The 27,645-nt window shown below is 51.7% G+C and overlaps 1 protein-coding gene across 1 annotated transcript in view; it reads left to right on the forward strand.

Moving 5' to 3' along the window:
- Atp2c2 (ATPase secretory pathway Ca2+ transporting 2) overlaps positions 1–27,645 on the forward strand; it is a 60,317-nt gene that overhangs the window by 28,924 nt on the left and 3,748 nt on the right. The window contains exons 7-23 of the mRNA XM_051168996.1: positions 2,733–2,841; positions 5,830–5,979; positions 6,051–6,119; positions 6,663–6,738; positions 9,872–9,938; positions 15,206–15,330; positions 15,444–15,541; positions 17,334–17,435; positions 18,369–18,458; positions 21,067–21,168; positions 21,592–21,748; positions 22,517–22,687; positions 23,242–23,339; positions 23,427–23,477; positions 24,457–24,623; positions 26,816–26,884; positions 26,973–27,089. Of these exons, the coding sequence (XP_051024953.1) occupies positions 2,733–2,841; positions 5,830–5,979; positions 6,051–6,119; positions 6,663–6,738; positions 9,872–9,938; positions 15,206–15,330; positions 15,444–15,541; positions 17,334–17,435; positions 18,369–18,458; positions 21,067–21,168; positions 21,592–21,748; positions 22,517–22,687; positions 23,242–23,339; positions 23,427–23,477; positions 24,457–24,623; positions 26,816–26,884; positions 26,973–27,089 (1,818 nt within the window). The remainder of the gene's footprint in view (positions 1–2,732; positions 2,842–5,829; positions 5,980–6,050; positions 6,120–6,662; positions 6,739–9,871; positions 9,939–15,205; positions 15,331–15,443; positions 15,542–17,333; positions 17,436–18,368; positions 18,459–21,066; positions 21,169–21,591; positions 21,749–22,516; positions 22,688–23,241; positions 23,340–23,426; positions 23,478–24,456; positions 24,624–26,815; positions 26,885–26,972; positions 27,090–27,645) is intronic.

A 27,645-nucleotide genomic window follows, 5' to 3' on the forward strand; every position in this document is an offset into this window, starting at 1 on the left:
TCCTGTCAATCATGATTAAAAAGGGAAAATTAGCAGAAGCACCCGTCTGTCCTGCATAGCATTTCAACCTAGGGCAACATACAGCAATAGAGACTTCCAGAAGTGTCGTCTAACCCGCTCTGTGCAGTGTGGCCTCACTAGCCATGAGGGCCGAAGAAGAACTCCAAATGTGCCCAAGTGAGAAGGCGGAGTCCTCATTTGATTTGAGTTTTATTAAAGTGAACACTAGGCAGCTAGGCGTGGTGGCGCACGCCTTCAATCCCAGCACTCGGGAGGCAGAGGCTGGCAGATCACTGTGAGTTCAAGGCCAGCCTGGTTTACAAAGTGAGTCCAGGACAGCCAAGGCTACACAGAGAAACTCTGTCTCAAAAAAAAAAAAAAAAAAAAAAAAAAAAAATATATATATATATATATATATATATATATATATATATATATATATATATCACTAGGCAAGATAGCATGCTTGGACAGGGAGTACTCTAAGTAAGTACACAAGGGGCCAACTTGAAAAGCGTGTGTGTGTGTGTGTGTGTGTGTGTGTGTGTGTGTGTGTGTGTGAATGTAGTATCCCATGGTATGTGTGAGGTCAGAAAACAGCTTGGGGGAGCCAGTTCTCTCCTGCCTTGGGGCTTCTAGGAGTCAAACTCAGGTGGTCAGGTTTGAACCTGCTGAGCCATCTCCCGGCTCTGGGACCAGCTGTCAGGGGCATCATAGAATCCACTAGCCACCTCTGGACCTGAAAAGACTTAGAAAAGACCTGTCCTTCCCCCACTCACTGACCTGGCTGAGGGCCTGGTCCCCTCAGTACCTGTGCTGCTCCAAACAAGGACTGGAGGCCCCATGTAGCCTGAGACACTGGGAAACCAGATACTCTGCTAGCCTCTGAGCCTGCAGAGAGGTCTCCCAAGGTGCCAGCAGTTACAGAGAGGCAGGGAGAGACAATGGCAGAGAAACATACAGATGCAAGACAGAGGAAGAGGAGCACAGTCAGGATGGAGAGGGAAACATGGGACCATAGGCAGGATGAACCTTCCAGAAGCTGCAGGGAACAGTGAATATCTGGGCTCACTGGTTGGAGAATGAGGCTGTCACAAACCCAGACAGGTGACATTTATCAGCTGAGCAGCCAGAAACATGGTCTGTGATGATCACTGGACTTTTAGCTTAAATACCAAGTCTTGACCTTTCCGTAATTGGATACATAACAGATATTCCCAGAGGCCACTTCAGAGACAATTTTCTTTTCAACGCGGGGCCCAGGACAGGATGAGGTACATAGCAATGATGTCATCCCTGTGGGAAAGGTGGGGAGGCTACAAGCCTCCGAGAGCTCAGGGTCCTAGTGTGAATAGGGACAGGGTAGTGAGCTAAGAGACAGGCTACCTGGGAAGAAGCCCACCCACAACACACACATGCACACACACACACACACACACACACACACACACACACACACATCAACAAAATCCACAGGGGTGTCGCAGTGATGGAGAGAGGGACAAGGACGGCTCTGGAGCATCCCATCATTGGGCTGCCCTGGCAGGACACTGGTGGGAGAGATGACACTGAAGGAAGGCTCTGTGGAGCAGCTGGGGTGTGCCTGATGCTCTCGGCTACAAAGAATGGAAACCTTAACTGCACAGGACACAAGGAAATGTCGTCACACAATAGCAAGGGATCAGAGTGGGAGTTGATTGACATGGTGCTGTGGGCTTGGGCTTGGGTTTGCCTCCTTACTCTGATATCTTCGGGTTCTTGGCATTGCACTCTGACTGGCTTCCCTTGCGGTGCCAAGATGGCTGCCACAGCTCCAGACATCACAGCCACAAACGTATAAAGGTCCCACTGAAGAGACTGTGTGTGCGCAGGGCAAGGAAACCTTTCTCACAAGTTCTAGCCAACGTCTCGAGTCTTATAAGCTGGGGCTCTGTGATGTGTCACAGGCAAGGATGGAACCACACTGATGATTATACCCAAGTGTGGCCCCAGTAGCTAAATAAACTGGTGGCTTTGGAGAAAGGAGGAGGCCTGAGCAAAATCAAGTCCCTTGCTGGGAGGACGGGGATTTCCACCCTATCTGTCAAGGTCTACAAAGACCCTAGGGCCACAAAAGGGGGTGTGCTTTAAGGCCTAGGGAGAACCAGGAGTAGCAGGAGGCAGATTGGGCGGCAGCTTTTTGTGAGGTTTGCCTCCAAGGCCGTGAGAAGCCACTGGAGAGTTTGGGGAAGCGGGCAGCTTGGCCTAGCTCTCCCTAGCTGCTGGGCTAGCGCGACTAGAAGAGAGGGCCTTTGCAGTAGGTACCTGTGCCCAGGCAGCCATAGGTGGCCATGCACTGAGGAGGTCCAGGCTTCCCAGGCATGGAAGCTGTCCCCCTGATGACATCATGCCCCCTACGTCTAAAGCCAGAGTGGTATGTTCTCTCAGCATCAAAGTGTGTTTTCCCAGGTGCCACTTGGAGGCCGTAGGACAGCTGGTCTTTAGCTGCAGAAGCTTCCAGGTGCAGTAGCCTCATTTCTGAGATAAGAGCCAGGATCTCTCAGTAGCCATATGCCTTCCCAAAGTGTTTTGAGATACAAGAGTTTTAAAAAGTAGACCTGTAAAAGTCTTGAGTTTGCTTGCAATAAAAATGCCAAGTTGATCAGTTAATCCAGTTGTCAAAGGGCATGAAATGGGGGTTTGGTGGTAGTGGAGGGGGGAGGAGTCACCATGCCACCTCCTCTCCCATGCAGCCTGAGGGATGGCAAGCTCCGGCACATGCTCGCACGAGACCTGGTCCCAGGAGACATCGTGTCCCTGTCCATTGGAGACCGGATCCCTGCTGATATCCGACTCACGGAGGTGAGCACCCCTCAACACTGTAGCCCGCATATAACAGCTGGTCCTGATGTACAGGCCTAAGACTCCCAAACCCACTGCTCCCAAGCAGCTTACTCTTCTAAGAACAGAGGTACCCCCGGCTATGTGGCTTCCATTTCAGAATTTGTTACCCACAGTCAACCGTGGTCCAAAAATATTAGTAATTGTCTTCATTCTTGAGAGAGAAAGAGAGACAGAGAGACAGAGAGACAGAGACAGACAGACAGACAGACAGACAGACAGAGATAATCTGTTCTTTTACTTAAGCATCCTCTGGGGAACTGAGAACATGGTCCCGTGGCTGAGAGGGGCAGCCTAATATAGGCCTAACACATCTTGGTTATGTGGGGTTTTGGGCATATGTGTCCAAGCTCATGTGTTTGCGTGTGGTGGCTTGGGTGTCATTTCTCAGGCACTGTGTACATTGGTTTTTGAGCCCAAGGCTCTCCCTGGCCCAGAGCTTGTCAAGTAGCCTCCACTGGCTGAAACTAGCCCCATGGATTTGCCTGTCTCTGTCCCCCTAGCTCTGGGTTTACCACCATGCCCTGCTGTCCCTGCAGCAGCCACCACCACCTGCAGCTCTTCTTCCTTGTCCTCTTCTTCCTCTTCCCTCTTGTCATTGTTTCCTCTCCTTTCTCCCTACCTGGGTCTGGGACTCAGGTCAGGTCCTTGTGTTAACAAGGCAAGCGCTTTACCAACTAAACTATCTGCCAGCCCTGGATGTGTAGTTTATAGAGCAGATCAAAATGGCAAAATCACCCTGGGCATGAGCGAGAGGGCTATGGGCTGCTTCATAGCAAGGAGGGAAACTGAGGCAGAGGACCAGCAAGTGCAGCAGAGGCCTGGTTCAGAGTTAGCATCTAGCAGAATGGCACAGGGAGCTGTGCCATATGGTGCCACATTCTGGAGGAAGGACTGGGTGGCAGGGTCACATGAATGACGAAGTCTTCCAAGAACAGGAGAGTATCGCTTGGGCTCTTAGTGACTGAGGGATTCATTCACAGAGTTCAGAGGACACCGCACAGCAGGGCAGGAGCCCTGTCTGCTGCAAGTGTTCTTGGGAGGCAAAGAGGCAGGGCCATGGGGGAGGGGCAGCTGCATATGGGCCTGGTTTGAACTCAACACCTAAGATGCCAACAGTTTAACCTGGAGCTCTTTGTGCCTCAGTTTCCTTATATGTAACACGGGAGTTGATAACAGCACGGGCAGTTAGAAGGATTAAATAGCTTCACCGATACAGAACTGTGGGGACGCTGGCTGGCTCGTGAGGACCTCGGTGTGTGTGAGGAGCAAGGGAATTTTGGGTTTTAAGTTCTTGCCCAGTGTCTCATTACATAACAGACAATTGTCCAGACTGTACAGTTCCTGTGATGAGATGAGAGCCAGGGTCTCTCAGTAGCCATATGCCTTCCCAAAGTATTTTGAGATAGAAGAGTTTAAAAACGTAGACCTGTAAAAGTCTTGAGTTCGCCTGCAATAAAATGCCAAGTTGAGCCGGACGGTGGTGGCGCACGACGTGTAATGGTGCAGGATATTGGTGGGCGGCTTATGTTTAGGTAGCCCTAGGTCCGTTTAAGCATCACCCCAACCACTGCTGGCTCTCACAGCCCTGTATTCATTTCAGGAACACCCTGAGCATATTGATAGCGCAAAGGTGACACCATTGTGTCTCTCACATCTCCCTGTTGGCATTTTGCACCTCCCTGGGACAATCAATAGCTTTGTTTATTCACAGCACAAAAACCTTTATCTGTGATTAAGCTCCGGGACTCAGGAGTGGCCAGCCTTGACCACTGAGTTCAGGGAACAGGAGGCTCTCAAGCCTGAGGACAGGGCCTACAATAGCCTGTGCACAGCTGCACTGGGGTCACAGAGCCTTACCTTCTGTTCCCCCGAGTGGGAACAAAGGCAAGCCTTCTTGGCTGTCCTTTTGCCTGCAGAGTCTGAAGTGAAGACAATTGAATGGAGTTGTCAGAACTCCAAGTAAGCTTTATCAAGAGGCTGATCCTGCAGGGGAGTGGAGGAACAGGAGCACAGACTTGGGGGAGGAGGGGGCCACCTTGGTTATGCTGGGGGCTATATGGGTTATGTCCCCAGATCTATCTTGGACCTACTCAAGTCTCTCCCCACCCAACTCCTGCCTAATCGCCCCCCCCCCGAGATTGTGCCCTCCTCCCCACAACCACCTACTGCTCCTCATTCAGACACCCCATCTGAGGCTCCAGGAAAGAGACCAGTGTTTATACTATGATCACAGACTTGCAAACTGCATTCTAAGCTACGAGAGCCATGCGCACAGTGGTGGCCCCCGCTGGACTTAGCCCCCTGGTGATGTCACAGGCATCTTGGCTTTGTCTGCCCACTCTGTGATGTCGGTTCAAATTGAAGTTGCATGAAGACACATTTGTCGGAGTGGTACCCCAGCATTAACGTGCGTGCGTGGCTCTGTTTGTACTTAAGGAGTCTGTTGACACTGTGGGAGACCCTCTTGTCACCTCCTGGTGGCCTATAGGACTGTACAGCCTCCTGAGGTGGCACTTGGGCTTTGTACCTGAGCTGTGAGACTCTGCTCTACTCTCCTGTCCACTCTTCTTACAGCTGCCCTTCTATGTCCCTTCTACCTGTCAGGCACCAGCAGCTGCTGTAACAAGCCACAGGGTCCAAGTATAGCCAGACACACACACACACACACACACACACACACACACACACACACCGCACACTCTAGAGACCAGTAGCTTCCCAGTGAAAGTGAGGTGCCAGTCCCCTACATCTCTTATGGCTCCTTCCAACTCTTAGCCCCTCTCTGATCACCTGTCCTCCCCAAGGGAACATGGGACCATAGGCAGGATGAACCTTCCAGAAGCTGCCTTCTCTCCTTGGCATCTTTCAGGGCTTTCGGTACTGTTTCAAATCCCCAAACCCTCTGAAGGGCAAGAGGACATGACAGGGTCTCCCCTTTGCCCCCAGGTCACAGATCTCCTGGTGGATGAATCCAGTTTCACGGGAGAAGTGGAGCCATGCAGCAAAACAGACAGCCCATTGCTGGGCGGTGGCGACCTCAGCACCCTGAGCAACGTGGTCTTCATGGGGACACTGGTGCAGTGTGGGAAGGGCCAGGTAAGCAGAGCCCCGGGGATCTGCCAGCACAGCTGCAGGCCTGGTCTTACTGCCCTCTCTCCTCCACACAGGGAGTTGTGATTGGAACGGGAGACCAGTCTCAGTTCGGAGAAGTGTTCAAGATGATGCAGGCTGAAGAGGTAAGAGCAGTGGGTCTGCAGGGCCACAGTTCCCGTGTCAGGCTCGGGTCGGGTAAGCCAGGGTCAGCCCTGCTCACTTACAGAAAGTTGGAGGGCGTGGGATTTAGGAGTTTGTTTTTTAAAAGGTTTATTTAGTTCGGCCTGCAATTGAGCTGGTGGGCCAGGAGAGGGCACCCAATCTCATTATAGATGGTTGTGAGCCATGATGTGTTTGCTGGGAATTGAACTCAGGACCTTTGGAAAAGCAGCCAGTGCTCTTAACCTTTGAGCCACCTCTCCAGTCCCTGCCTTTTTGTTTTTAATTTTAAAACTTAGCCCGTGTGCAGGTGAGATAGCTTAACGGATAAGGGCGCTTGCTGCCAAGCCTGACAACTCTTGGGAAATAACTCCCAAAAGCTGTCCTCAGAACTCCAAGTGTGCTCCCCCAAAGAAACCAAATAAACAAAGCTTACTATGCATATCAGATGAATGTGCAGTGTACCCCACACTCAGACCAGCCCTAACACGCCATTGTCCTTCCACCCTCCCCCTCTCAACCTGCAGACACCTAAAACTCCCCTGCAGAAGAGCATGGACAGGCTGGGCAAGCAGCTGACGATCTTTTCTTTCGGCATCATCGGTGAGTGGAGTCCTTTCCCGCTGGCTTCCGCAGACCCAGCAGGGCCATGCTGGTGAAACTTCAGGGGCCCCTGCTGGGCACCACACATCATTGGGGAAACTGGGGCTCCTTCTTTGGGTTCTCAGTCTCATTAATAAAAGAATTAATTCATTATTTAATCGAGACAGGGTTTTTCTGTGTAGCCTTTGCTGTCCTGGAACTCACTCTGTAGACCAGGCTGGCCTTGAACTTGCAAAGATCCCCTACCTCTGCTCCCCACCCCCACCCTGCCGAGTGCTGGGATGAAAGGCGTGTGCCACCAATCCAGCAATAAATGAATTCTTTAATGAGCTTGGAAGGGAGCGTGAGGACATTTTTATTAGTGTTTGACAGAAAATAGTAAGGTATCTTCCAAGTAGAAGAATGTGAGGACAGAGGAAGACAAATCCATACCTTTCTGGGGTTGGAGCAGAGTGTTCTGCCATGGAGGTCAACAGGCAGTCATATGGAAAAAGAGGCAGGGTCAGGGGTGGTTTCAGAGAAAGAACAAGAAAGCCCAAAGCACCAGGAAAACAGACAGACAGACAAACAAACAAACATGTTTGGCTTTGGCCAGTACCTGAAAGAAAGATAGAAAGGAATAAAAAGGGGGGAGTTACAGTTTTCCGAGTTAGGATTCAGAAGTGGGGCCAACTCACCAGAGCTGCCTGGCGAGGCCCTGTGAAGGACTGCTACAAGGCAGGATTTCCAGGGAAGAAAAGTACATTATGTCCTAAAGGGGATAATTATTCCTCCCACCTTCCTCGGAAGGACTTAAGGTGAATCAGCCTTCCTGGGGGTGGTCTTTAGGGGGTGATTGACAGACGCAGCTGGATGACCTCATAAGGAAAGAGACAATGGCCTGTGATGCTCCCAACGTTGGAGCCATTAAGGGACCAAAGGTGGAGAGCCCTTAGGAAGGGGTCCATCCTCAGTGGCTTTTCCAGGTCCTGTGACTACACTGCTAGTGGAATGGCGCACCTCAGGAAAGGCGCCTGCTGAGAAGCTTGTGGGTGGTGAGAGAAGTAGAAAGATTTTATTCAGGAAGAGAAAGACGGGGTAGAGAATGGAGTGGGTGAAAGAGCAACGTCAGGGCCCAGATGAAGCCCTGCACCCTTTCATTGGCCGGTTACACAGAGCGCCTCTCTGGAGGTCTCCTGCAGGCTCTGTGCTGTTATCTGTGGCCCTGGCAGGGGACGGGGTCCTCTAGCCAGCCAATCAGCAAGCCCTAAGTCTTGAGAGACCCCATGAGAGACACACCCCCATGTAAAAACAAAAACAAGATAGACACAGCTGAGGCTGTCCTCTGGCCATGACATGAACACATGTGCACACACACAGGCACACACATGGGCACCTGCACACACTTGAACACACACGTGCACACAGATGTCCATGATGGAAGTCTTCTCATAGCTTGATCCCACGGAGTGCAAACAGCATGCCCACGGAGTGCCCACGGCATGCCCACGGAGTGCCCACGGAGTGCCCACATAGTGCCCACATAGTGCCCACGGCGTGCCCACGGAGTGCCCACGGCCAGGCACGGCCATTCTCCACTAAAGAGCTCTCACCTTCCCGGCAGATTAGCGGTTTCAGCTGAGTTCCTGGGATTCCTAGAGGCCCACGGGGGCTGTGGGGAGCTGGCAAAAAGCTCTCTGGAAGAGGATGGTGTCTGCCAATTCCCTTGCTTAGATCCTCTTGGCACAGTAACTTTAAGATGCCCAGGGTAGGTCACCAAAGGTGGCCCAGAGAGCAGATGAAGAGGGGGCCTTAGGCTCCCTGCTTGGCCCCCATTTTTTTTTTCTTTTTTTTCTTTCTGGTTTTTTTGAGGCAGATTTTCTCTGTGTAGCCTTGGCTGTCCTGGACTCACTTTTTTTTTGTAGAGCATGCTGGCCTCGAACTCACAGAGAGCCGCCATGCCCAGCTTAGCCCCCCCCCCATTTCTAACAGAGCTCCCTACTTCATCTGGATTCATCTGGGTCCCAGCAAAGATTTGAGTAGAGAGCTGAGTTCTCTAGCCAGTCATATCCTATGAGATCCTACACACAGATACACATTTGTGTACATGCGCACACCAGCATGGTTATTGCGCCCTGAAGAGCAAAGCTGGTGTCCCCTAGCAAGACTACTAAGCACAGTCAGCGAGCCACCTGCTGCTTCCTTCTCACTGTTGCTTTTGTCAGTTGCAAGGACAGGGAGGCATTGGCTATGATCCCATTTTACAGATGCAGAAACTGAGGCTATACATGGCTACCTCCGTCCTTTTCCCCATTGCTAGAACATGTTGTGGACTTGTTCACGGGTCCCAGTGGTGAGTCAGGCCACTTCTTCCCCCACACTTCCCCAGCACAATAACTGACCAGCAAAGGAGGATGAAGACATTTAATTGGGACCTAAGACATATTAAAAAAAAAAAACAAAAACAACAACAACAACAAAAAAAACAGTGACCTAGGGGACTGGGGTGTAGCTCTGTGGTAGAGGGCTTGCTGGTGTGTGTGAGGCTCTGGGATCCATTCCCAACACTGCAAAAACAAAACAAAACCAAAACAAAAAAGCAATAGATGTTTACCCAGCCGTCGCAGAAGTAACACGGACTATAAATGAGAGCATCCCAGTGTGAGCTGGTGATTGGCGCCTTTATCCAAAGCTTGGCAGAACTCTTTGGGGGCGGGGCAGGGGTAAAACAGTATTTCCCCCTAGTAGGGTGTGTTTTCTTTAACTAGAAAAGATGAGTGGCTGCAGGTTCTTTTTATTTCATTGTTTTTGTGCATTTGAAACAAGGTCCACGCTGAACTCCAACCCATGGCTATCCTCCTGTCTCAGCCTCCAGAGAGCTGGGATTCTAAGTATGAGCCACCTCACCTACATATCAGCTTAATTCCCTTCAAACTACTTGCCCATCCCCCAGTTCTGGAGATTAGACCTAGGGCTTCAGGCATGCTAGGACAGCCTTCGTCTCCAGCCCTGCGGCTTTAGGCTCCTGAGGTCGCTACTTATTTCTGGCATTTGAGTTCCCAGAGACCCCTTAAGAAGCAGCTAAAAGCACCATGAGGCACTGGGGTCATAGGAGTCACAGGAGCCCAGGCTGATGCTGTCCTGTCTCTTGCAGGTCTCCTGATGCTGGTCGGCTGGATGCAAGGGAAACCCCTTTTCAGCATGTTCACTATCGGGGTCAGGTATGTTGTCAAGTCTCCTGTGCCCCTTACCCAGCAAAGAGAGTGGCCCGGTGGTCCCTTCCTGCTACTCTCTTCCTGCCTGGTGCTCCCTTCCTGCTACTCTCTTCCTGCCTGGTGCTCCCTTCCTGCTACTCTCTTCTTGCCTGGTGCTCCCTTCCTGCTACTCTCTTCTTGCCTGGTGCTCCCTTCCTGCTACTCTCTTCTTGCCTGGTGCTCCCTTCCTGCTACTCTCTTCTTGCCTGGTGCTCCCTTCCTGCTACTCTCTTCTTGCCTGGTGCTCCCTTCCTGCTACTCTCTTCTTGCCTGGTGCTCCCTTCCTGCTACTCTCTTCCTGTCTGGTGCTGCCTTCCTGCTATTCTCTGGGACAAGGAGCAGGAACTGAACATGTGATCCTAGCCGTTCCTTGCTCAGCTCCACAAGGTCACACATGCTCCATCTTACAAGTGGGAAAACAGACTCATGTTCCACAACTGCTCATGGCTGCAGAATCCAGGAGAGGCGGGGAGATTGTGAAGCACCCCTCACAGGGATGCTAGGCAGGACGCACTCTTTCACTTGTGAAGGTTCTGTTCCCACCCTTGGCAGCTGGCAACCGGCAGCCCACAAATATTGACTGAGCTATCTGTTACCATCAAAGCACTGACTGAGCCACAGGCCTGGGTCCTCATAGGGTTTTCAGGCTGGAGGAGAAAGTGAATGTGGATGATTTAAGTGTGGGTTAACAGTGCAGTTACAGGGGCTGGAGAGATGGCTCAGTCATTTAAGAGCACTGACTGCTCTTCCAAAGGACCTGGGTTCAATTCCCAGCTCCTACATAAGCAGCCCACAACTATCTGAAGCTCCAATTCAAAGAGGTCTGGCACCTTCACAGACATACATGCAAGCAAACCATCAATGCACATAAAATAAAAATAAATATATGGTGGCACATGCCTGTAATTCCAGCACTGGGGGAGACAGAGTCAGGAGGCTCTCTGAGAGTTTGAGGCTAGCCTGGTCTATAAAGCAAGTCCAAGACAGCCAAAGCTACACAGAGAAACCCTGTCTCAAAAAAACAAAACAAAACAAAACAAACAAACAAACAAAGAACCCAGCTGGGCATTGGTGGCACATACCTTTAATCCCAGCACTTGGGAGGCAGAGGCAGGTGGATTGCTGTGAATTCAAGACCAGTCTGGTCTACCTAGGACAACCAAGGCCACACAGAGAAACCCTGTCTCGAAAAACCAAAAATAATAAGTTTGAGGCAAGCCTGGTCTACAAAGCAAGTCCAGGACAGCCAGGCCTACCCAGAGAAACCCTGTCTTGAAAAACCAAGAAAAAGGCCTGGAGAGATGGCTCAGAGGTTAAGAGCACTGACTGCTCTTCCAGAGGTCCTGAGTTCAACTCCCAGCAACCACATGGTGGCTCACAGCCATCTATAATGTGATCTGATGCCCTCTTCTGGCCTGCAGATGTTCATACAGGCAGAACACTGTATACATAATAATAAACAAATAAATATTTTTTTAAAAAGAAAAGAAAAAAGAAAAACCTAAAAATAAACCCAAAGAACCCAATAAATAAACAAATCTTCACAAACAATGCAGCTAGAGCTTAGCATCCATGCTGTGTTGATGCCCCATGGGAAACGCTGGCTGTGAGACTAAGAGGGAGCCAGGAAAGGATGTGGCCTGGGAAGGAGCCAAGGGATGTTTTGCTTTCTATGTGCTATTGAAAGCAGGAAGTTGAGAAGAGCCAGTTAAGCGAATAGCAGGAAGGGAGCACCAGGCAGGCAGAGAGTAGCAGGAAGGGAGAACCAGGCAGGCATAAAAGGCCCTGAGGAGACCACTAACATTTGAAGCTCTCTTCACCAATGTCCCTGTCCTAGGGCGCACTCTGTGGCTAAAATCAGACCGATCCTCCCTTAGCCAGGCCCCAGCCAGAACTAAGGATTCAGGTCTCTCAACACCCCAGGAGTGTCCTGGTGGTGAAGCCATGGAGGGGGCAGGTAGAGGAGAGAGGGCTTGAGCCTTGAGGGGTTGATAAAGAGAGCAGAGCCCTCAGGGGCCAACATGCTTAAACTCCCATGTGGCGCAGAAGGGGCACCCAGGCCATGAGGAGCTGGGAGGCCCAGGGCTTCCCTGATGTGCACACAAGGCAACCTCCACCACACACCCAAAACTGCTATTATATATTTTCTCCTATATTATAAACCACCAAAAGTTCCAGGAGCCAAAAAAGACATCAAGTAGCCACACGTGGTGGTGCACACCTTTAATCCCCGTACTCAGGGAGGCAGAGGCAGGTGGATCGCTGTGAGTTCAAAGCCAGCCTGGTCTACAAAGCGAGTCCAGGACAGCCAAGGCTACATGGAGAAACCCTGTCTCGAAAAAGCCATAACAGTTGAAGCATAAGAAACAAAACACTAATGCTTACACTGGCCCTTTCCTGCATGGCTCATGAGCACCTGGGCAAGAATTTGTCCCTTTACCTTGGAAATAGAATAGGCAAAACCTTTGGGGTTTCCTGACAGATGAGTCATGCCAAACCACTGAACTGAAAGGTAGAAATGGCAGAGGAGCCAACGAAGAGACCTTCCAAGATAAATAAAAACACAAGATTGTTCTAAAGACTTCACCACAGGCCCCGGTGGCAGTGTTATTAAGGCTGATTCAAGGAATTTGCTCTTCCTGGTCTCTCCCGATCTTGATTGGTTTGTGGGTTGTTTTTTTTTTCATCGCTAGGAACATATTCAGGTGTGCACACGACGCCCATTCCTTGACATACGGGGGCGTCCCCCTCATAATCTAAAGTAAATGTTTGTTTAGTTGGTCTATCCAGGTCAGACCATAAAACCAAGGAAGCTAGCATTGCTATCACCATGGAAACACCCTCCTTGACAAATTCAGTAATCTTGGTTTATATAACTTCTCTCTGAATAGCCCATTGTGTCCGGGTGAAAGGTCACTATTCATATTCCCTTTTTTGCTTTGCTTTGTGTTTTTTAAAAGACCAGGGTCTGAAAAAGGGGGGAGGGGTGCTGGAGAGATGGCTCAGCAATTAAGGGCACCGATTGCTCTTCCAGAGGACCTGGGTTCAAATCCCAGAACCCACATGGCAGCTCACAACTGTCTGCAACTCTAAGATCTGACATTCTGACACAGACATGAAGGCAAAACATCAATGCACATAATATAACGGTAAATAAATCTTAAAAAACAGACCAGGACCGGGCGTGGTGGCACATGCCTTTAATCGTAGCACTCGGGAGGTAGAGGCAGGTGGATCGCTGTGAGTTCGAGGCCAGCCTGGTCTACAAAGCAAGTCTATGACACTCAGGGCTAACACAGAGACCCTGTCTTGAAAAGCAAAAAAATAAACAAACAAACAAAAAACCAGACCAGGGTCTGGTGATGTAGCTCAGGCTGGCCTCATACTCATGGTGATTCCCCTGACTCTCCCTCTTGAGTGTGGCAGGGGTGGGGTGGGGGTGGGGTATGTGGCAGGTGTGAGCCACCATGCTTGTTCAGAGGGTTGCCTATGTCAGTGTGACCAAAAAGCCTATACTAACACACACACACACACACACACACACACACACACACACACCTCTACTTTTTTATTTTTATCTTTTAAGATTTCTCTGTTTGGGGATGGGTGTGGACATGTGACACAGTACATAAAGACCAGGGCACAAATTTCAGGAGTCAATCTCTCCTTCCGCTATGTGGATCCCTGGAATCAAATCTTTCTTTTCCCAGCGGGACGCCAAACCCTGACAGCCCTCACCATTTAACATAGGGGGTGCCATGGGTAATGAGGGTCCTGTGAGCCTCTGCCCGTTCTTCTGACTGTTCACAAGCCTGAGCTGGGGGCTCGCTCTGCACCAGGCCAGTAAGGTCGGGTCCTCACCGATATGCACGAGTTCACATCTGTCCCTTTAGCATGTGTCAACTGAGGGGAAGCCAGAAATGGCTCTTAATTTGAACTCTGTCAGATTGCAAATCTTTTGTTACTCATGCTTAAGAATAGATCCCTGGAAGGCTGGACCGGTGGCTCAGTTGGTAAGCCTTGCCTAACATGAGGAAACCCTGGGTTCCACTCCAGCACTGCAAAAAACAGGTGTGGTTAAGCTTGCATCTCTTCCCCACACTTGTGAGGGGGAGGAAGTAAGAGCAAGGCTATCTTTGGCTACCCAGAAGGCTGGAGAGATGGCTCAGAGGTTAAGAGCACTGGCTGTTTCTTCCAAAAGTCCTGAGTTCAATTCCCAGCAACCACATGGTGGCTCATAACCATCTATAATGAGATCTGGCGCCCTCTTGTGGCCGGCTGGCTTACATGCAGGCAGATAGTGTATCTATAATAAGTAATAAATAAACCAAGGCCGGCCTGAGCTACATGAGGTCCTGTCTTGTAAATACAAATATTGTCACTGTATTAAAGCGCTATCTGGCCTCCAGTTCCTTGGGAAGGATAGTTAGTGTAGCAGTCTTGTCCCAGACTTCTGGGTGACAGTTTGCTTTGGGCAGGCCTGGCCTTGGGGAGTCACAGGCTCAGCATGGCTTGGATTGGCCCTTCTCTTATCTGGTGTGTCGCTTCTCAGGTGACAGAGCGTTCCCTGTCTCTTCTACACCCCAAGCAGTCCTTTTCTAGACACTACTGTGGGTGGCTCCTTCTAATGAAACTACTTGAGTTTACTGTGTTTACAAGGCTCACATCTCCACCTCGGTCTACGGAGAAATGGGGGGAGGCTAGGTGGTGGGTGTGGCCAGCTTCTCCCAGCATCTCCTTTGGAGAGGGTGGGGATGCAGTGAACACACATCAGATCTGCTCTATTGTGAAGGTGTGCACGGGGCGGGGTGGGGGCACCCTCTCCTCTGGTTTCTTTGGTAGCCACAGGAAAAAGCAGCTAAAACTGTTAGTCAGTGACAACTGAAAGTCAGAGGACCCAGAGAAAAGTGTGGTGTGCCAAAACCCATCAGCCACCTTCCCTCGTTCCCTGGCTCCCCGGCTAATAAATGAGAATGGTTGAAATGCTTGAAGACTTTTGCAGACACTAATTCACACTAACATGTGACTGGCTGCCTGGGGAGGTGGTTTATCAGGAAAGAGATCAGGGCAGCAATAGTGAAGGAGACAAGTGCATTGTGGGATTAGAAATTGAACAGAATGTTCACCAGGGGCAAAGACTAAGCCTCTTTAGATGAGAGTATCATCACCAGCGGCAACTGAGGCTCACATCACTCTTGGCAGTAAGTCAAGTCTGGGTCTACTTTTCTACCCAGCCTGGCTGTGGCCGCCATCCCAGAGGGGCTGCCCATCGTTGTCATGGTGACGCTGGTCCTGGGGGTGCTGCGGATGGCTAAGAAGCGGGTCATTGTGAAGAAGCTGCCCATTGTGGAGACTCTTGGTGAGTGCGCCCCCTCCCATGCAGACTGAGCCAGGTGGAGGTGTGGGGTTGCGTTGCCTGAACCCCAGCCTTGGTGACTACTCACCTCTCTAAACCTGTCCCCATGGTGCCAGGCTGCTGTAATGTCATCTGCTCTGACAAGACAGGCACTCTGACAGCCAATGAAATGACAGCAACCCAGCTCGTCACATCCGATGGGTTCCACGCAGAGGTGAGCCTCATGCTGTCTCACAAGGCAGGAGAGCAAGGTGTGCCCTGCCAGCCCCTCTCCTGCCCAGGGAAATTATAGAGTCTTTTAGAACAGCAAGGAAGAAAGAAATACCTTGGAGGTCTGTCTGGGAGAAAGTATTGTGACCTATTCAAAATGGCTCTTCAATTTCATTTATTTAGTTAAGTTTATTTTGTTTTTGTTTTTGTTTTTGTTTTTGTTTTTGTTTTTGAGATGGGGTTACTCTGTATAATCCTGGCTGTCCTGGAACTCACTCTGTAGACCAAACGGGCCTTGAACTCAGAGATCCACCTGCCTCTATCTCCCAAATGCTGGGATTAAAGGCGTGTGCCACCTTTGCCCAGCTCCTCTCTTTGATTATTTTTAATTATCAAATTTAATTTTTATATTCTTTCAGGATGGAACCCAGGGTCCCCTCCATGCTAGGCAGGCACTGCACTATTGAACCACACTCCTAGCCCCCCCCCCCCTTAACATCCCAGCCCTAGTTTGTGGTGCTGGATTTCGCCTGGCATGCTGGGTAAACATCTTACCACTGACCTGTTTCCCCCAGATCTTGGTTCACTTTCATTTGGAGACAAGGTCTTACTCTGTAGCCAGGCTGACTTTGAACTTGAGACCCACCAGGCCCAGCTGCTTTGGGACTTCTGAAACAGGGTCTCACTCGGTAGCCTGGGCAGGGCTGGAAGTCACTATGTAGCCCAAGGTTTACTGTGTAGCAAATCCTCTTGTCTCACGCTGGTATTTCCAGGTGTGAATCACCAGGCCTAGCTCTTTACGAAATTTAAAAGCTACAGAAGGGCCTGTCACCACCCATGGCAGACGGCCCCTGAGTCACTGCTGCTCTGTCTCCCACATGGCACAGCTGTATGCTCCCTTAACCAGCAATCTTGTTCTTGGATAGTTTTCCACAGGGCTTTCCAGGGCAAAGGATCATGAAGTGGAAGCCTACAAGCAGTGGCCTGCTCTTGTCAATAAAGTTTTTTGTTTTTTGGGTTTTTTTTTTCCTTTTTAAACATTTATTTGTGTGCATGTCTATTTGCCTGAAAGCCAGAAGAGGGCTCCCCTCTACTCCCTGCAAGCTGGCGTTACAAGCAGCTTGACGCCATCTAGTGGTAGTAATGGGAACTGAATTTGTGCCTTAAGAGACCAGTTTGCACTCTTAACCACTGTGCCATCTCTCAGGCTACTCAATTACCATTGTCTTGGCACCCTGTCATATCCACATTCCATGGCTGGGTGCTTTTCTGTTTGGTTTTGGTTTTGGTTTTTCGAGACTGGGTTTCTCTGTGTAGCCTTGGCTGTCCTGAACTAACTTTGTAGTCCAGGCTGGCCTCGAACTCACAGGGATCCACCTGCCTCTGCCTCCCGAGTGCTGGGATTAAAGGCATGCGTCACCACCACCACCGCCGGCGCCGGCGGCTGGTCGCTTTTCAACTCCAGGCTGCACTATCTTGATTGATAGGGGCTTATGGGTTACAGTGATGTTTCCTCCTGGCTTAGCGTGCGGTTTCTCCAAAGCCCTCTGTGTTTGCGCCTTAGCTTGTGTGGCCCTTGTGTGGCCACAGCCTCCACCGGAAGCATTCGCGGCCCTTTGTCATAGTGTAGGCAGCCTCTACTGTCAGGGAGAGGGCTCGGGAAGCCGGAAGTCTGCAGGGTCCTCCTCATGTGTAGGCTCATGGCTTTAGGGTGGACCCTAGAAGAGGGAACCTGTACCATGCAGGGTTTTGGGTTTTGGCTCTTGATGACACTTCTTTCTGCCATGTCTCTCCAGGTCAGTGGAGTCGGGTACAGTGGCGAAGGGACGGTGTGCCTCCTCCCATCCATGGAAGTGGTCAAAGGATTCAGCAACGTGTCAGTAGGGAAGCTGGTGGAAGTGCGTACTGGTTTACCGCAGTGGGATGGTGTGGGACTTGGCTGAAATGAAGGAGGCGGTTGACTGGCCTCAGGGGTTAGCTGTGGACATCACCCCCAACTGGATGAGAGGAGGAGGAGGGGAAAGCTGGAGCCTGGCTGAGCTCACAGCGGCGCTCCAGTGTCACTCTTGGCACTTCCGTGTCAGGCGTGGTCCTCCTCCACCCACGTCATCTGCCCTTACTGCATGGCAGGCAACCTCCTCACCCATAGTCCCTCCTCTAGGTGGGCCCTGCTCAGATACCTTCCCTCCCCTCAGCCCCATCAGCCCCTCAGCTCCAGCCTTACAGACTCAGAAACAAACACAGAGAAGCCACCAGAGGCCTGATCTCAGCTCCAGTGTGGCAGGGGAGCGGCAGTCGCCCACGCTTTGTCAGCTTCTAGCCTAGATTTTTTTTTTCTAAGCTAGTTATGCACTTCCATAAACCCTGTGGTTTAGTGAGGCCTGCTCATCCTCCTGTGCGCAGCCACTGCCACTCTCCAGCCCCAAAGTACAGTGTCTCCCCAAATAGAGACCCTCTAGTGGTCACTGACACCTCACCACCCCACCTCAGATGGTAGTCTGCCTGCACCAGTGTTCCCCTATGACAACTCCTCCTAAGCCATTTCCCAGCCTGGTGATACAGGCCTGGCATCCCAGCCACTCAAGAAGCTAAGGCGGGCAGTCTGTTAAGTTCAAGGCCAGCCTGGACAACTTAGCAAGCCCTGGGTTCAGTGCCTGAAGATGGGGGAGGGGAGGGAACACACACCTGTGTGTGTCTGAGTCACTGACTTATTAAAAGGAAGCTCTAAGGCCATGTCTTCGGTTGTCCAGTCTTTTCATGGTGTGAGCGAGCTTAGGGTGCCGGGTGCTGCCTCCCAATATTGACCGCAGATATTGCAACCCTTGCTTCAGGCAGGCTGCGTCGCCAACAATGCTGTCATCAGAAAGAACACTGTCATGGGACAGCCCACAGAAGGAGCCTTGATGGCGCTGGCCATGAAGGTAAGAGGTCAGAAGAGGACGACGTCAGTATCCTCTGTGACTCTCCACCTTGAAACAAGGTCTCTCACTGAACCTAGAGCTAGGCTGGCAGCGAGCAATCCCCAGAAATCTTCCTGTTATTGCACACACACACACACACACACACACACACACACACACACACACACACACACACACACACACACACCCAGCACTGGGGTTAGAGCACACATGACCACTTGCTGGCCTAGAAGCGTTGGTTGCAAGAGAGAAAGCTCCTGCCAGGAGACATATGACAAGCATCCCACTGAACTGGAAGCTCAGCTTCCGCCTGGCCACTCTGGCCTCCTGATGCCCTTAAGCCAACAGTCTAAGAAAGGAATGACAGTGTTTTTGAACCCTGTGTGTTCAGATGCTGGTTTCTGTGCCCGAGGTCAGGTTGCAGTCCGGACATGGGCATCATCATGACTGCTGGCAAATCTCCTGTATCAATGTTATGTAAAGAATGCTCCCCAGTTATCTCTGATTGGTTAATGAAGTTGAAGAGCAAAAAAAAAAAAAAAAAAAGACAGTGTTAGGAGGCGAGGCTGACCCAGATTACCACGGGGAAATTAGACTGCTTCTCCACAGTGGAGGTGAGAAAGATCATGTCTGGAGTGCAGGAGATCCTTTAGGGTGTCTCTCAGTCAATAGGAAGCTACAACAGCCTAATCCAGGCGGGATGGCAAAGGGCACAGACTCATCCGGAATGGAGGTATGGGCCACTCTTCCAGGGAAAGAGCCAAGACCTGCCGGGGTGCTTGCTGAGGGTGAGGACATACAGAATGGGGAGTAGTGGCCATGAGACCAGGTTCAGAAACAAGAATTAGGACAGACCTGAATGTTGTGTTGTGTTAAGAATGTGAGTGTGCATATATACACACATATTAAGCAGATATTTGTGTTTCCTTTTTCATGTCACTGTGTTGACTCTTTTGGTTCTGTTCCTTTGGAGAACCCTGACTAGCACCCATGGGTGCTGGGGACTTAAAACCCAGGCCCTCTTACCTGCTGAGCCATCTTCCCAGCCCTACACATCTGCCTACCCCCTCTCTTAAATTACTTTCACCATTTTCTTTAACCTTTATTTTATGTGCACTCGTGTTTTGCCTGCAAGTATGTCTACGTGAAGGTATCAGATCTTGGCGTTACAGACAGTTGTGAGGCACCATGTGGGTGCTAGGATCTGACCATGATCCTCTAGAAGAGCAGCCAATGCCCTTAACCACTGAGCCATCTCTCCAGCCCCCACTTTCACAATTTCATTGCTTAGTTTTCAGTATTGAGACTGGAACCCAGGGCATCATGTCTGGCTGAACTACACTCCAGCCTCCTCCTCATCCCCACCCCCGGTTTTGTTGTTGTTGTTGTTGTTGTTTTGTTTTTACTTTGAGAAACCCCCTTGCTGTGTGATTCAGGTCAGCCTTGAACTCACAATCCTGCCTCAGCCTCTGAGCAGCTAGGATTATAGGCACACACCATCACACCCTGCCCACCATCACATCTCCATGTTTTGTGAACTTCTTCTGGGGTACCATGAACGAACATCTCCTCGCTCCAGATAGGGCCCCCACAGGAAGAATCAATTCCACCCAGGCCAAGCTTGGTGCATGAATGGCCTTATTGGGTTTGTTCAAAGTCGCACGGCGACCCCACACAGCCACACCCCTGCAAAGCCCACCCCAGCAAGGGTATGATGTCCCCTGAGTTGCAGAGATGAAGCCCACCCCAGATCTGGTGTGTCCCCTGCAGGGGACCTTCTGACTCTTACCTTCTCTAGCATGTCCCTGCTGTAGCTGGGATGGGGTTGAGGAGATGACTAGAATGTGAAAGAGGAGGTAGGGGTCTAAGGCCCACCCCTCTCCTTCTGAGGGAATGGCAACAAGCCCCGTCTTGAGGGTCTCTTGGGATATCACGGCTTCTCTGAAGAAGATACTGGTGGTCCCTTCTCAGAGGACAGCATTCCACACCATGGCCAGTGTCCACTGCTGTGGGGGCTGCTGGCATGCCTGTGCTTTGAGGAAGACAGGAGGGGTGGGCAACTCTTTCCAGCCATGGTGGCACACGCCTTTAAATCCTGCACCTGTGAGTATAAACCCCAGGCCAGCCAGGGCTACAACGTGAGATCTGTCTCAATAGGGGAGCAGGCTCCCCACGGCTGCCTCCTCACGATCAGTCCTACTTCTACCACTTTGGAATACCGGAATTCTTTCCCCTCCCAAACACTGTCTCTAGCATGTGAGAGAGCTCCAGCTAACACTGGTTTGCTTTTGGAAAACTGAGTTTAGCCTGGTGAGTGATAGGCCTCAAAGTCATCAGAGACCACACAAGTGATGGCCCCCGCAAGCCCCAGGCTGCCCCTTCCCAAATGTCTTTGTTCCCCATAAGTTTCCACAGGAGCTGAGGCAAAGGCTTGCTTCTGGGACTAGGAAAAAGAAATCGTTTTCCTCGGGTGACACCTTTGAAAACAGGTGGCCTTCCCATAGCTACTGCATGGGTTTCTGTAGTTGGGACACTGATTTACACGGACAGAGCTGAGCACAGCCTAGCATGGGATGAGTCCCTGAAAACACCCCCTCCTATGCCCTAGATGAATTTAGATGGTGTCAAGGATTCCTACATAAGGAAAAAGGAAATTCCCTTCAGCTCAGAGCAGAAGTGGATGGCAGTGAGGTGCAGCCCGAAGAACGAGGTGAGCTTGGCTTTTGTTGACACATCCTTGCTAGGGGCCCAGACCAGCCTGGAACTCAGGAGCCTCCCGCCTCAGTGTCTGAGGGCTGAGATGACAGGAGTGCACTATGTCTGTGCCATCAAATCAAAGTAAGGGCACCTGGAGAAAGAGGGTGGCATGCCCAGGAACTTCTGGGAGCTTCCAAACAGAAAGGTGACAGGCATTCTGACCCACAGTGCTCAGAATGCAGAGGGACCCTGACCCAGCCATACCTGCGTCCCTGGGGAGCCCCTGGGGCTCCCCCTGGCCCCCATTGGGAAAGTCCAGGTGTGAACCCAAGGGCCTGTGTGTGGTTCTGGTATAGACTCAAGCATGAGGCAGCCATCTATGCAGCACGAAGCACCCAGTGACAGATTTTTTTTTTTTTTCTGTTTCTTTTCCAAGGATCAGGAAGACATTTACTTCATGAAGGGAGCCTTCGAGGAAGTGATCCGTCACTGCAGCATGTATAACAATGGGGGCATCCCCCTGCCTCTGACACCCCAACAGAAAGCCTACTGCCAGCAGGAAGAGAAGAAAATGGGATCACTTGGCCTGCGGGGTTGGTGTCACGTCTCCCTCCCTTGCCCACTGGGGCTTTGAGTTTGCCTGTCGTGTTCCTGGGATAGATAAGAACAGGATCCTGGGTGGGTCTGCCACAGGCCGGCTGACAGCAATGGCCAGTGTGAAACTTCACAGTCAGGAGAGAGTGCCTAGTCACCCGTAGCCACCCATGACACCTGCTGGTCTAGGTGTGGCTTGTGCATTGGGGGTGTTGCTTACCAGGTGCTCTAGGGCATGTGATGGTGTTGGAGAAAACATCTTTTTTTTTTTTTTTAATTAAATATACAGTGCTTTGCCTACATGTACACCAGAAGAGGGGCACCAGATCTCATTATAGATGGTTGTAAGCCACCATGTGGTTGCTGGGAATTGAACTCAGGACAATTGGAAGAGCAAACAGTGCTCTTAACCTCTGAGCCTTCTCTCCAGGCCCTGGAGGAAACATCTTGAAACGTTCTGGAATGTTCGTATTCTGTGAGGGCAGGGGTAGGAGAGGAGCTGGGCTCACCCCATCCATTACCTCGACCTCCCTACTCTGGGGACAGATGAGTGTTCACTGATCCCATGTCAGGCAAGGCTTGTCCCAGGTATCTGTATGCCAGCTCCTGGGGCTGTGGCTGGACAATCTGCCCTGTGCCACCTGGGCTATTGTCCACACCCTTCCCTCCCTATATAGTGTGCTTGTTCTGTCATGAGAGTCACTGTAGGGCTTGCGAGGACAAAAGATGGTCCCCAGCCCCAGCAACTGTCTTTGTGTCTCTCGCAGTGCTGGCCCTGGCGTCTGGACCCGAGCTGGGGAGACTGACATTCCTAGGTCTCGTGGGCATCATTGACCCCCCGAGGGCTGGCGTTAAGGAGGCTGTCCAGGTCCTCTCTGAGTCTGGCGTGTCCATCAAGATGGTGACAGGGGACGCTCTGGAGACCGCCCTGGCCATAGGTAACCGGGGTAAGGGGCAGGGAGTAGAGGAGCCTCCCACCCAGCTGAAAGGGCTCTGATCTGGGTAGACCAGTGCTCCATGCTCCATCTTGCGACCAGAAGGAAGTCTACATGTAAAGTGCGGACCTACTGTGTGCTCAGGGGCTTTTCAGCTGGAGTTCCAATCTGGCTTCCTCTATTGCCCGGGTACCGTTGACAAGTCTTAGAACCAGAACCACTCTCAGACTCAAGTCTTTGTTAGCAGTAGGCAAGCAGGCCTCCTCTGCCTCCTCAGTTGTGTTGGCTTTGCCCCACTAAGCCCAATACTCTGAGATCACAGGCCAGAGTCTCAGAGCCGTCATGTGAGGTACCATGTAGTACCCCACTCCCCAGCCGTGTGGCCTCAGGGAAGCTAGTCTTCACAGAGCTTCCTCATCACGGGCAAATACAGGCTCCCCGTGGTCATGTCGGACACCGTGACTGAGACGGGCTAAAGGCAGGTGTGGTGCATGCTGGGTGGGGCAGAAGCACATTTGAGGCCTTGGAGCTGCTCCTCAGCCCTGACTCTCTCAAAGGAAGAGCCATCGGCCTGTGCGACGAGAAGCTGAACGCCATGTCCGGCGAGGAGGTGGAGGGCATGGAGCAGGGCACACTCGCGGCCCGAGTGAGGCAGGTGGGTTCTCCCAGGGGTGGACGGGGCAGGGATGGAAGGGGTCTCCAGCTCCTACGTCCACTGATGGCTCTTGACTTTATGATCCAGGTGTCCATATTCTTCAGGACCAGCCCAAAGCACAAGGTTAAAATCATAAAGGTAACTGGGCTAAAAGATGGGTGGGGCCATCCAGGGAGGGCAGGCTCTCAGCTGACCAAGTGACAGGGACGGTGCAGAGGAGGAGGGCTGCTCAACTGGCCTTGGCCATAGCTTTCTTCTCTAGGTGCATCTCATGCACCCATCTCTACTTTACACACCAGAACACTATCACGCGTTTAACTGCAAAGGATGCTGGGAAATGCCATCTCTAGTAGGACGGGCACTTCACAGTTTAAATGGAGGCGGGGCCTATAAATGTGGCTGTGGGAAAGCTGGGAACCACTGACCGCAGATGCTGGAAACAGCAGTGCGGACTGGGGTGATGCAGAGAGGGTCATTCAGGGGACCACATGGCACTGCCACGGTCTCTCTTGTCAACCGGAAGCCTGCCCTTCAGACCTTTCCCTATCTGCACCTGCCAGTCTTCAGTAGCTGTTATCTTGTTCTTTGGAGGCTGTTTGGGTGGGTTCTGGAAGATTCAGTTTTTAGCACTGAGGAATAAAGGCCATCCACATACGGTGGCTCGCAACTGTCAATCCGGTAACTCAGGCTGAGGCAGGAGAATCGTGGATCATGAGTTCCATAGACAGCCTGAGCTACGTAGAAAGAACCTGTCAAAAAAAACAAAAAAAGAACAAATGTATATATGAATGTGGGTGCACACATGGCACAGTGTCCATGCGTGGAGGTCAGGTGACCACCTGTGGGAATCAGTCAGTTCTCTCCTATTGACCAAGGGGGTCATGTTACTAGTCGTGATAGCTGTCACTTGCTTCGCAGATGAAGAAACTAAAGCTGAATCATTCAGGGCCGTGCCCCGCTCTCACAGCGGCAGCAGGAGAGGCTACTGTGCCTAAGCCAGCTGACCCCAGCTTCCAGAGGACGGGGTGGCTACGGCCTTGTGGTCCACCAGGCAGGGTGCCAGGAAAGGCCTAAGAGGTCCTCTGCCTCAGGCCTCCATTGTCTGCTCTTCTCAAAGACATTGCAGGAGTCAGGGGCGATTGTGGCCATGACGGGGGACGGTGTGAATGACTCGGTTGCCCTGAAGTCTGCCGACATCGGGATTGCCATGGGACAGTCGGGGACGGACGTCAGCAAAGAGGCCGCTGACATGATCCTGGTAGAAGATGACTTCTCCGCCATTATGTGAGCAGCTACAATGAGCATCCTTGGGAGGGTGGGTCCTGTGGAGGATATGAGGGGGTGCTCTTGGGGTCGAGGGGACTCCCAGGGGACAGCTGCATCCCAGGCTCATCACTGTGGCAGGGGTTCCCCACTCCAAATGTATAGAGCTCCTCAAGGGACAGCCCTGGGCCGTCCTGTCATCTCTGTGGGATATAAAGAAAGCTTAGCCCAGTGGTACTCCACCTTGCTAATGCTGCGACCCTTTAATACACTTCCTCATGTTGTGACCTCCAACCAGAGAACTTAGTTGCTACTTCATAACTGTAATTTTTGCTACTGTTATGAGTCATAATATAAATATTTTTGGAGATGGAGGCTTGCCCAAGAGGTCGTGACCCACAGGTTGAGAACTTCTCACCGAGAGCCCCTGGACGAGCCAGTAACTAGAAGTAGCTGTTAGAAATCATGTTGGGAGCCGGGCATGGTGGTGCACGCCTATAATCCCAGCACTCTGGAGGCAGAGGCAGGCGGATCGCTGCAAGTTTGAGGCCAGCCTGGTCTACAAAGTGAGTCCAGGATGGCCAAGGCTACACAGAGAAACCCTGTCTCGAAAACCCAAAAAAAAAAAAAAAAAAAAAAAACCCCAAAAACAACCAAAAAAAACAAAAGAAATCATGTTGGGGTGGGGCATGTGGTGGGGGGGAAGGGGGGAGGGGCATGTTGGGGTGGGGTGTGCGGCAGGGTGGGGTGGGGTGGGGTGGGGTGGGGTGGGGGGAGCACAGAAATCATGTTTGGGAGATGCAAAGTGCTGGGGACCTGAGTTTGACACCCTGAGTCCACATAAAAATGCAGGCAGGCCCTATAGAGGCTGTTGATCCCACTGCTGTGACAGAGACGTGCAGACCCAGGGCTTGCTAACCAGCCAGCCTTGTCCGATTGCTGAGCTCCGGGCTAGTGAGGGAATCTCGTCTCAAAGCAGGAGGACCGCTTTCCTGAGGATGGCACCCATACTTGTGCTCTGGTGTCCACACTCACAAATAAAAGTCATGGCTAGAGGCTCAAGAAAGAGGCACAAACCTGTGATTCCTGAGTTCAGGAGGCCGAGGCAGGAGGATTGAAGTTACCTTCCTCTGGACTTAATTTTAACCAGCTATAATTAAGACCCTGCTCTTAAGGAAGTCACAATAGAGTGCAGGACATTTAGAAGAGGCACCACTGTAGCAATAATTTCTCTGCCATTAAAAACTCTGAGCAGCCAGGCGTGGTGGCACACACCTTCAATCCCAGCACTCGGGAGGCAGAGGCAGGTGGATCGCTGTGAGTTCAAGGCTAGCCTGGTCCACAAAGCGAGTCCAGAACAGCCAAGGAAACACAGAGAACCCCTGTCTCAAAAAACCTAACAAACAAACAAGCCAGGGCTGAAGAAATGGCTCAGAGGTTAAGAGCACTGTCTGCTCTTCCAAAGGTCCTGGGTTCAATTCCCAGCAACCACATGGTGGCTCACAAACCATCAATACTGAGATCTGGTGCCCCCTTCTGGCATGCAGGCACAAATGCAGGTGAAACACTGTATACAAACCAAACCTGAGCATGATTTAATGAGTACAGGGGTGGGGGTGCAGGGGTGGGAGGGTTAGGGAGCAAGCGAGCGAGCCATGGAGGGACAGAGGGAGAGGGAGATGGTCTTTCTGTCCGTCCATCTGTGTAGTCCACAGACATAGCCTAGGAGTGCCTATAGATTTGGCACTGTGAGGGGCAGCCAGGAGGATCTCTGGGATATGCCAGCTGCCAGCTTGGCTTCAGGCTCCATGAAACAGACTCAAAGTAGTAAAGAAACAGCAGGGGACCCAACATGTTCTTATGGCCTCCACACATGTGTTCTAGACACATAAACCGCACAGCTACACGCACACAGGACAGACATATGGACAGTGATGGCTCTGAACCTCTTCTTCTGCCTCCAGTGTGGAGCCTGGGTTCGTTCATTCTGCTGTGCAGAGAGCGGCTATTCTACCCTCAGCATCAGGTGGGGCCCTGCGTTCGAGTTGAGGGGAGTCACACATAGGATTTCCATAGAAGGGCTGACATCACCTGCCACCTGTGGGTCCCAGGGGTGCCAGCAAGAGAGTTCCCTGTCCTGGGCTGAGCACACTGTGCGGCTGCCCCACCACCCAGGACTTCTCAGCCCACACACGCTCTCACCTCCCTTTCAGGAGCGCCGTGGAGGAAGGCAAGGGGATCTTCTACAACATCAAGAACTTCGTCCGCTTCCAGCTCAGCACGTAAGCAGAGGCAGACCTTCCCCCATAGTCACTGGGCACTGTCCCTGCTGCATGTGTTGAGGGGCTGCCTGTCCCCTGTGTCCCATAGGAGCATTGCGGCCCTGAGCCTCATCACCCTGTCCACCGTGTGCAACCTGCCCAGCCCCCTCAATGCCATGCAGATCCTGTGGGTGAACATCATCATGGATGGGCCGCCAGCGCAGAGGTGAGGCAGTGGGTTGCAGGCAGGACCTCATGGGCTCCCTCCCAGAATCTCCAGGCTGCTGACGTGGGAGCAGTTTCCAGAAGGGCAGACTGGAGCCCTGTGCTCCCTCGGTTACAGTGCACTCCTGGGGCCCCTGACTCAGTCCCACTGTAACGCCAGGCCACCACATCGAGGAAGTCCTCCCTGAAGTCCTCCCTGGTCACTCTAACAGTGGTGGCCTCATCCTTGGGCCTCTGTCCTGCTTTTCTCCAAATGGACAAGTGTCATTGTTTTGATTGACTGGATCCATCTGCACTGTAGCTGTTTAGCATGGACTTGACACAAATGATGTTTGTATACCATGGATGCTCACAAACTTCTAAGTGGCACGGGAAGGGACGTGCAGGCTGGGTGGAGGGCACAGGAGACTTGAGTGCCCAGCAGCCTTAGTTGCTTGCACAGGGAGGTGTCATTCCCAAGGCAGCTGATATTTGTGCCAGTGTAATCATCCACTGTGGCACACAGAGGGAGCGTCCCAGAGCCCAGTGGGCCTGTGGCTTCCACAGGGCTCCCGTGT

The sequence above is a fragment of the Acomys russatus genome, chromosome 26 (assembly GCF_903995435.1).
Source record: "Acomys russatus chromosome 26, mAcoRus1.1, whole genome shotgun sequence".
Taxonomy (NCBI): domain Eukaryota; kingdom Metazoa; phylum Chordata; class Mammalia; order Rodentia; family Muridae; genus Acomys; species Acomys russatus.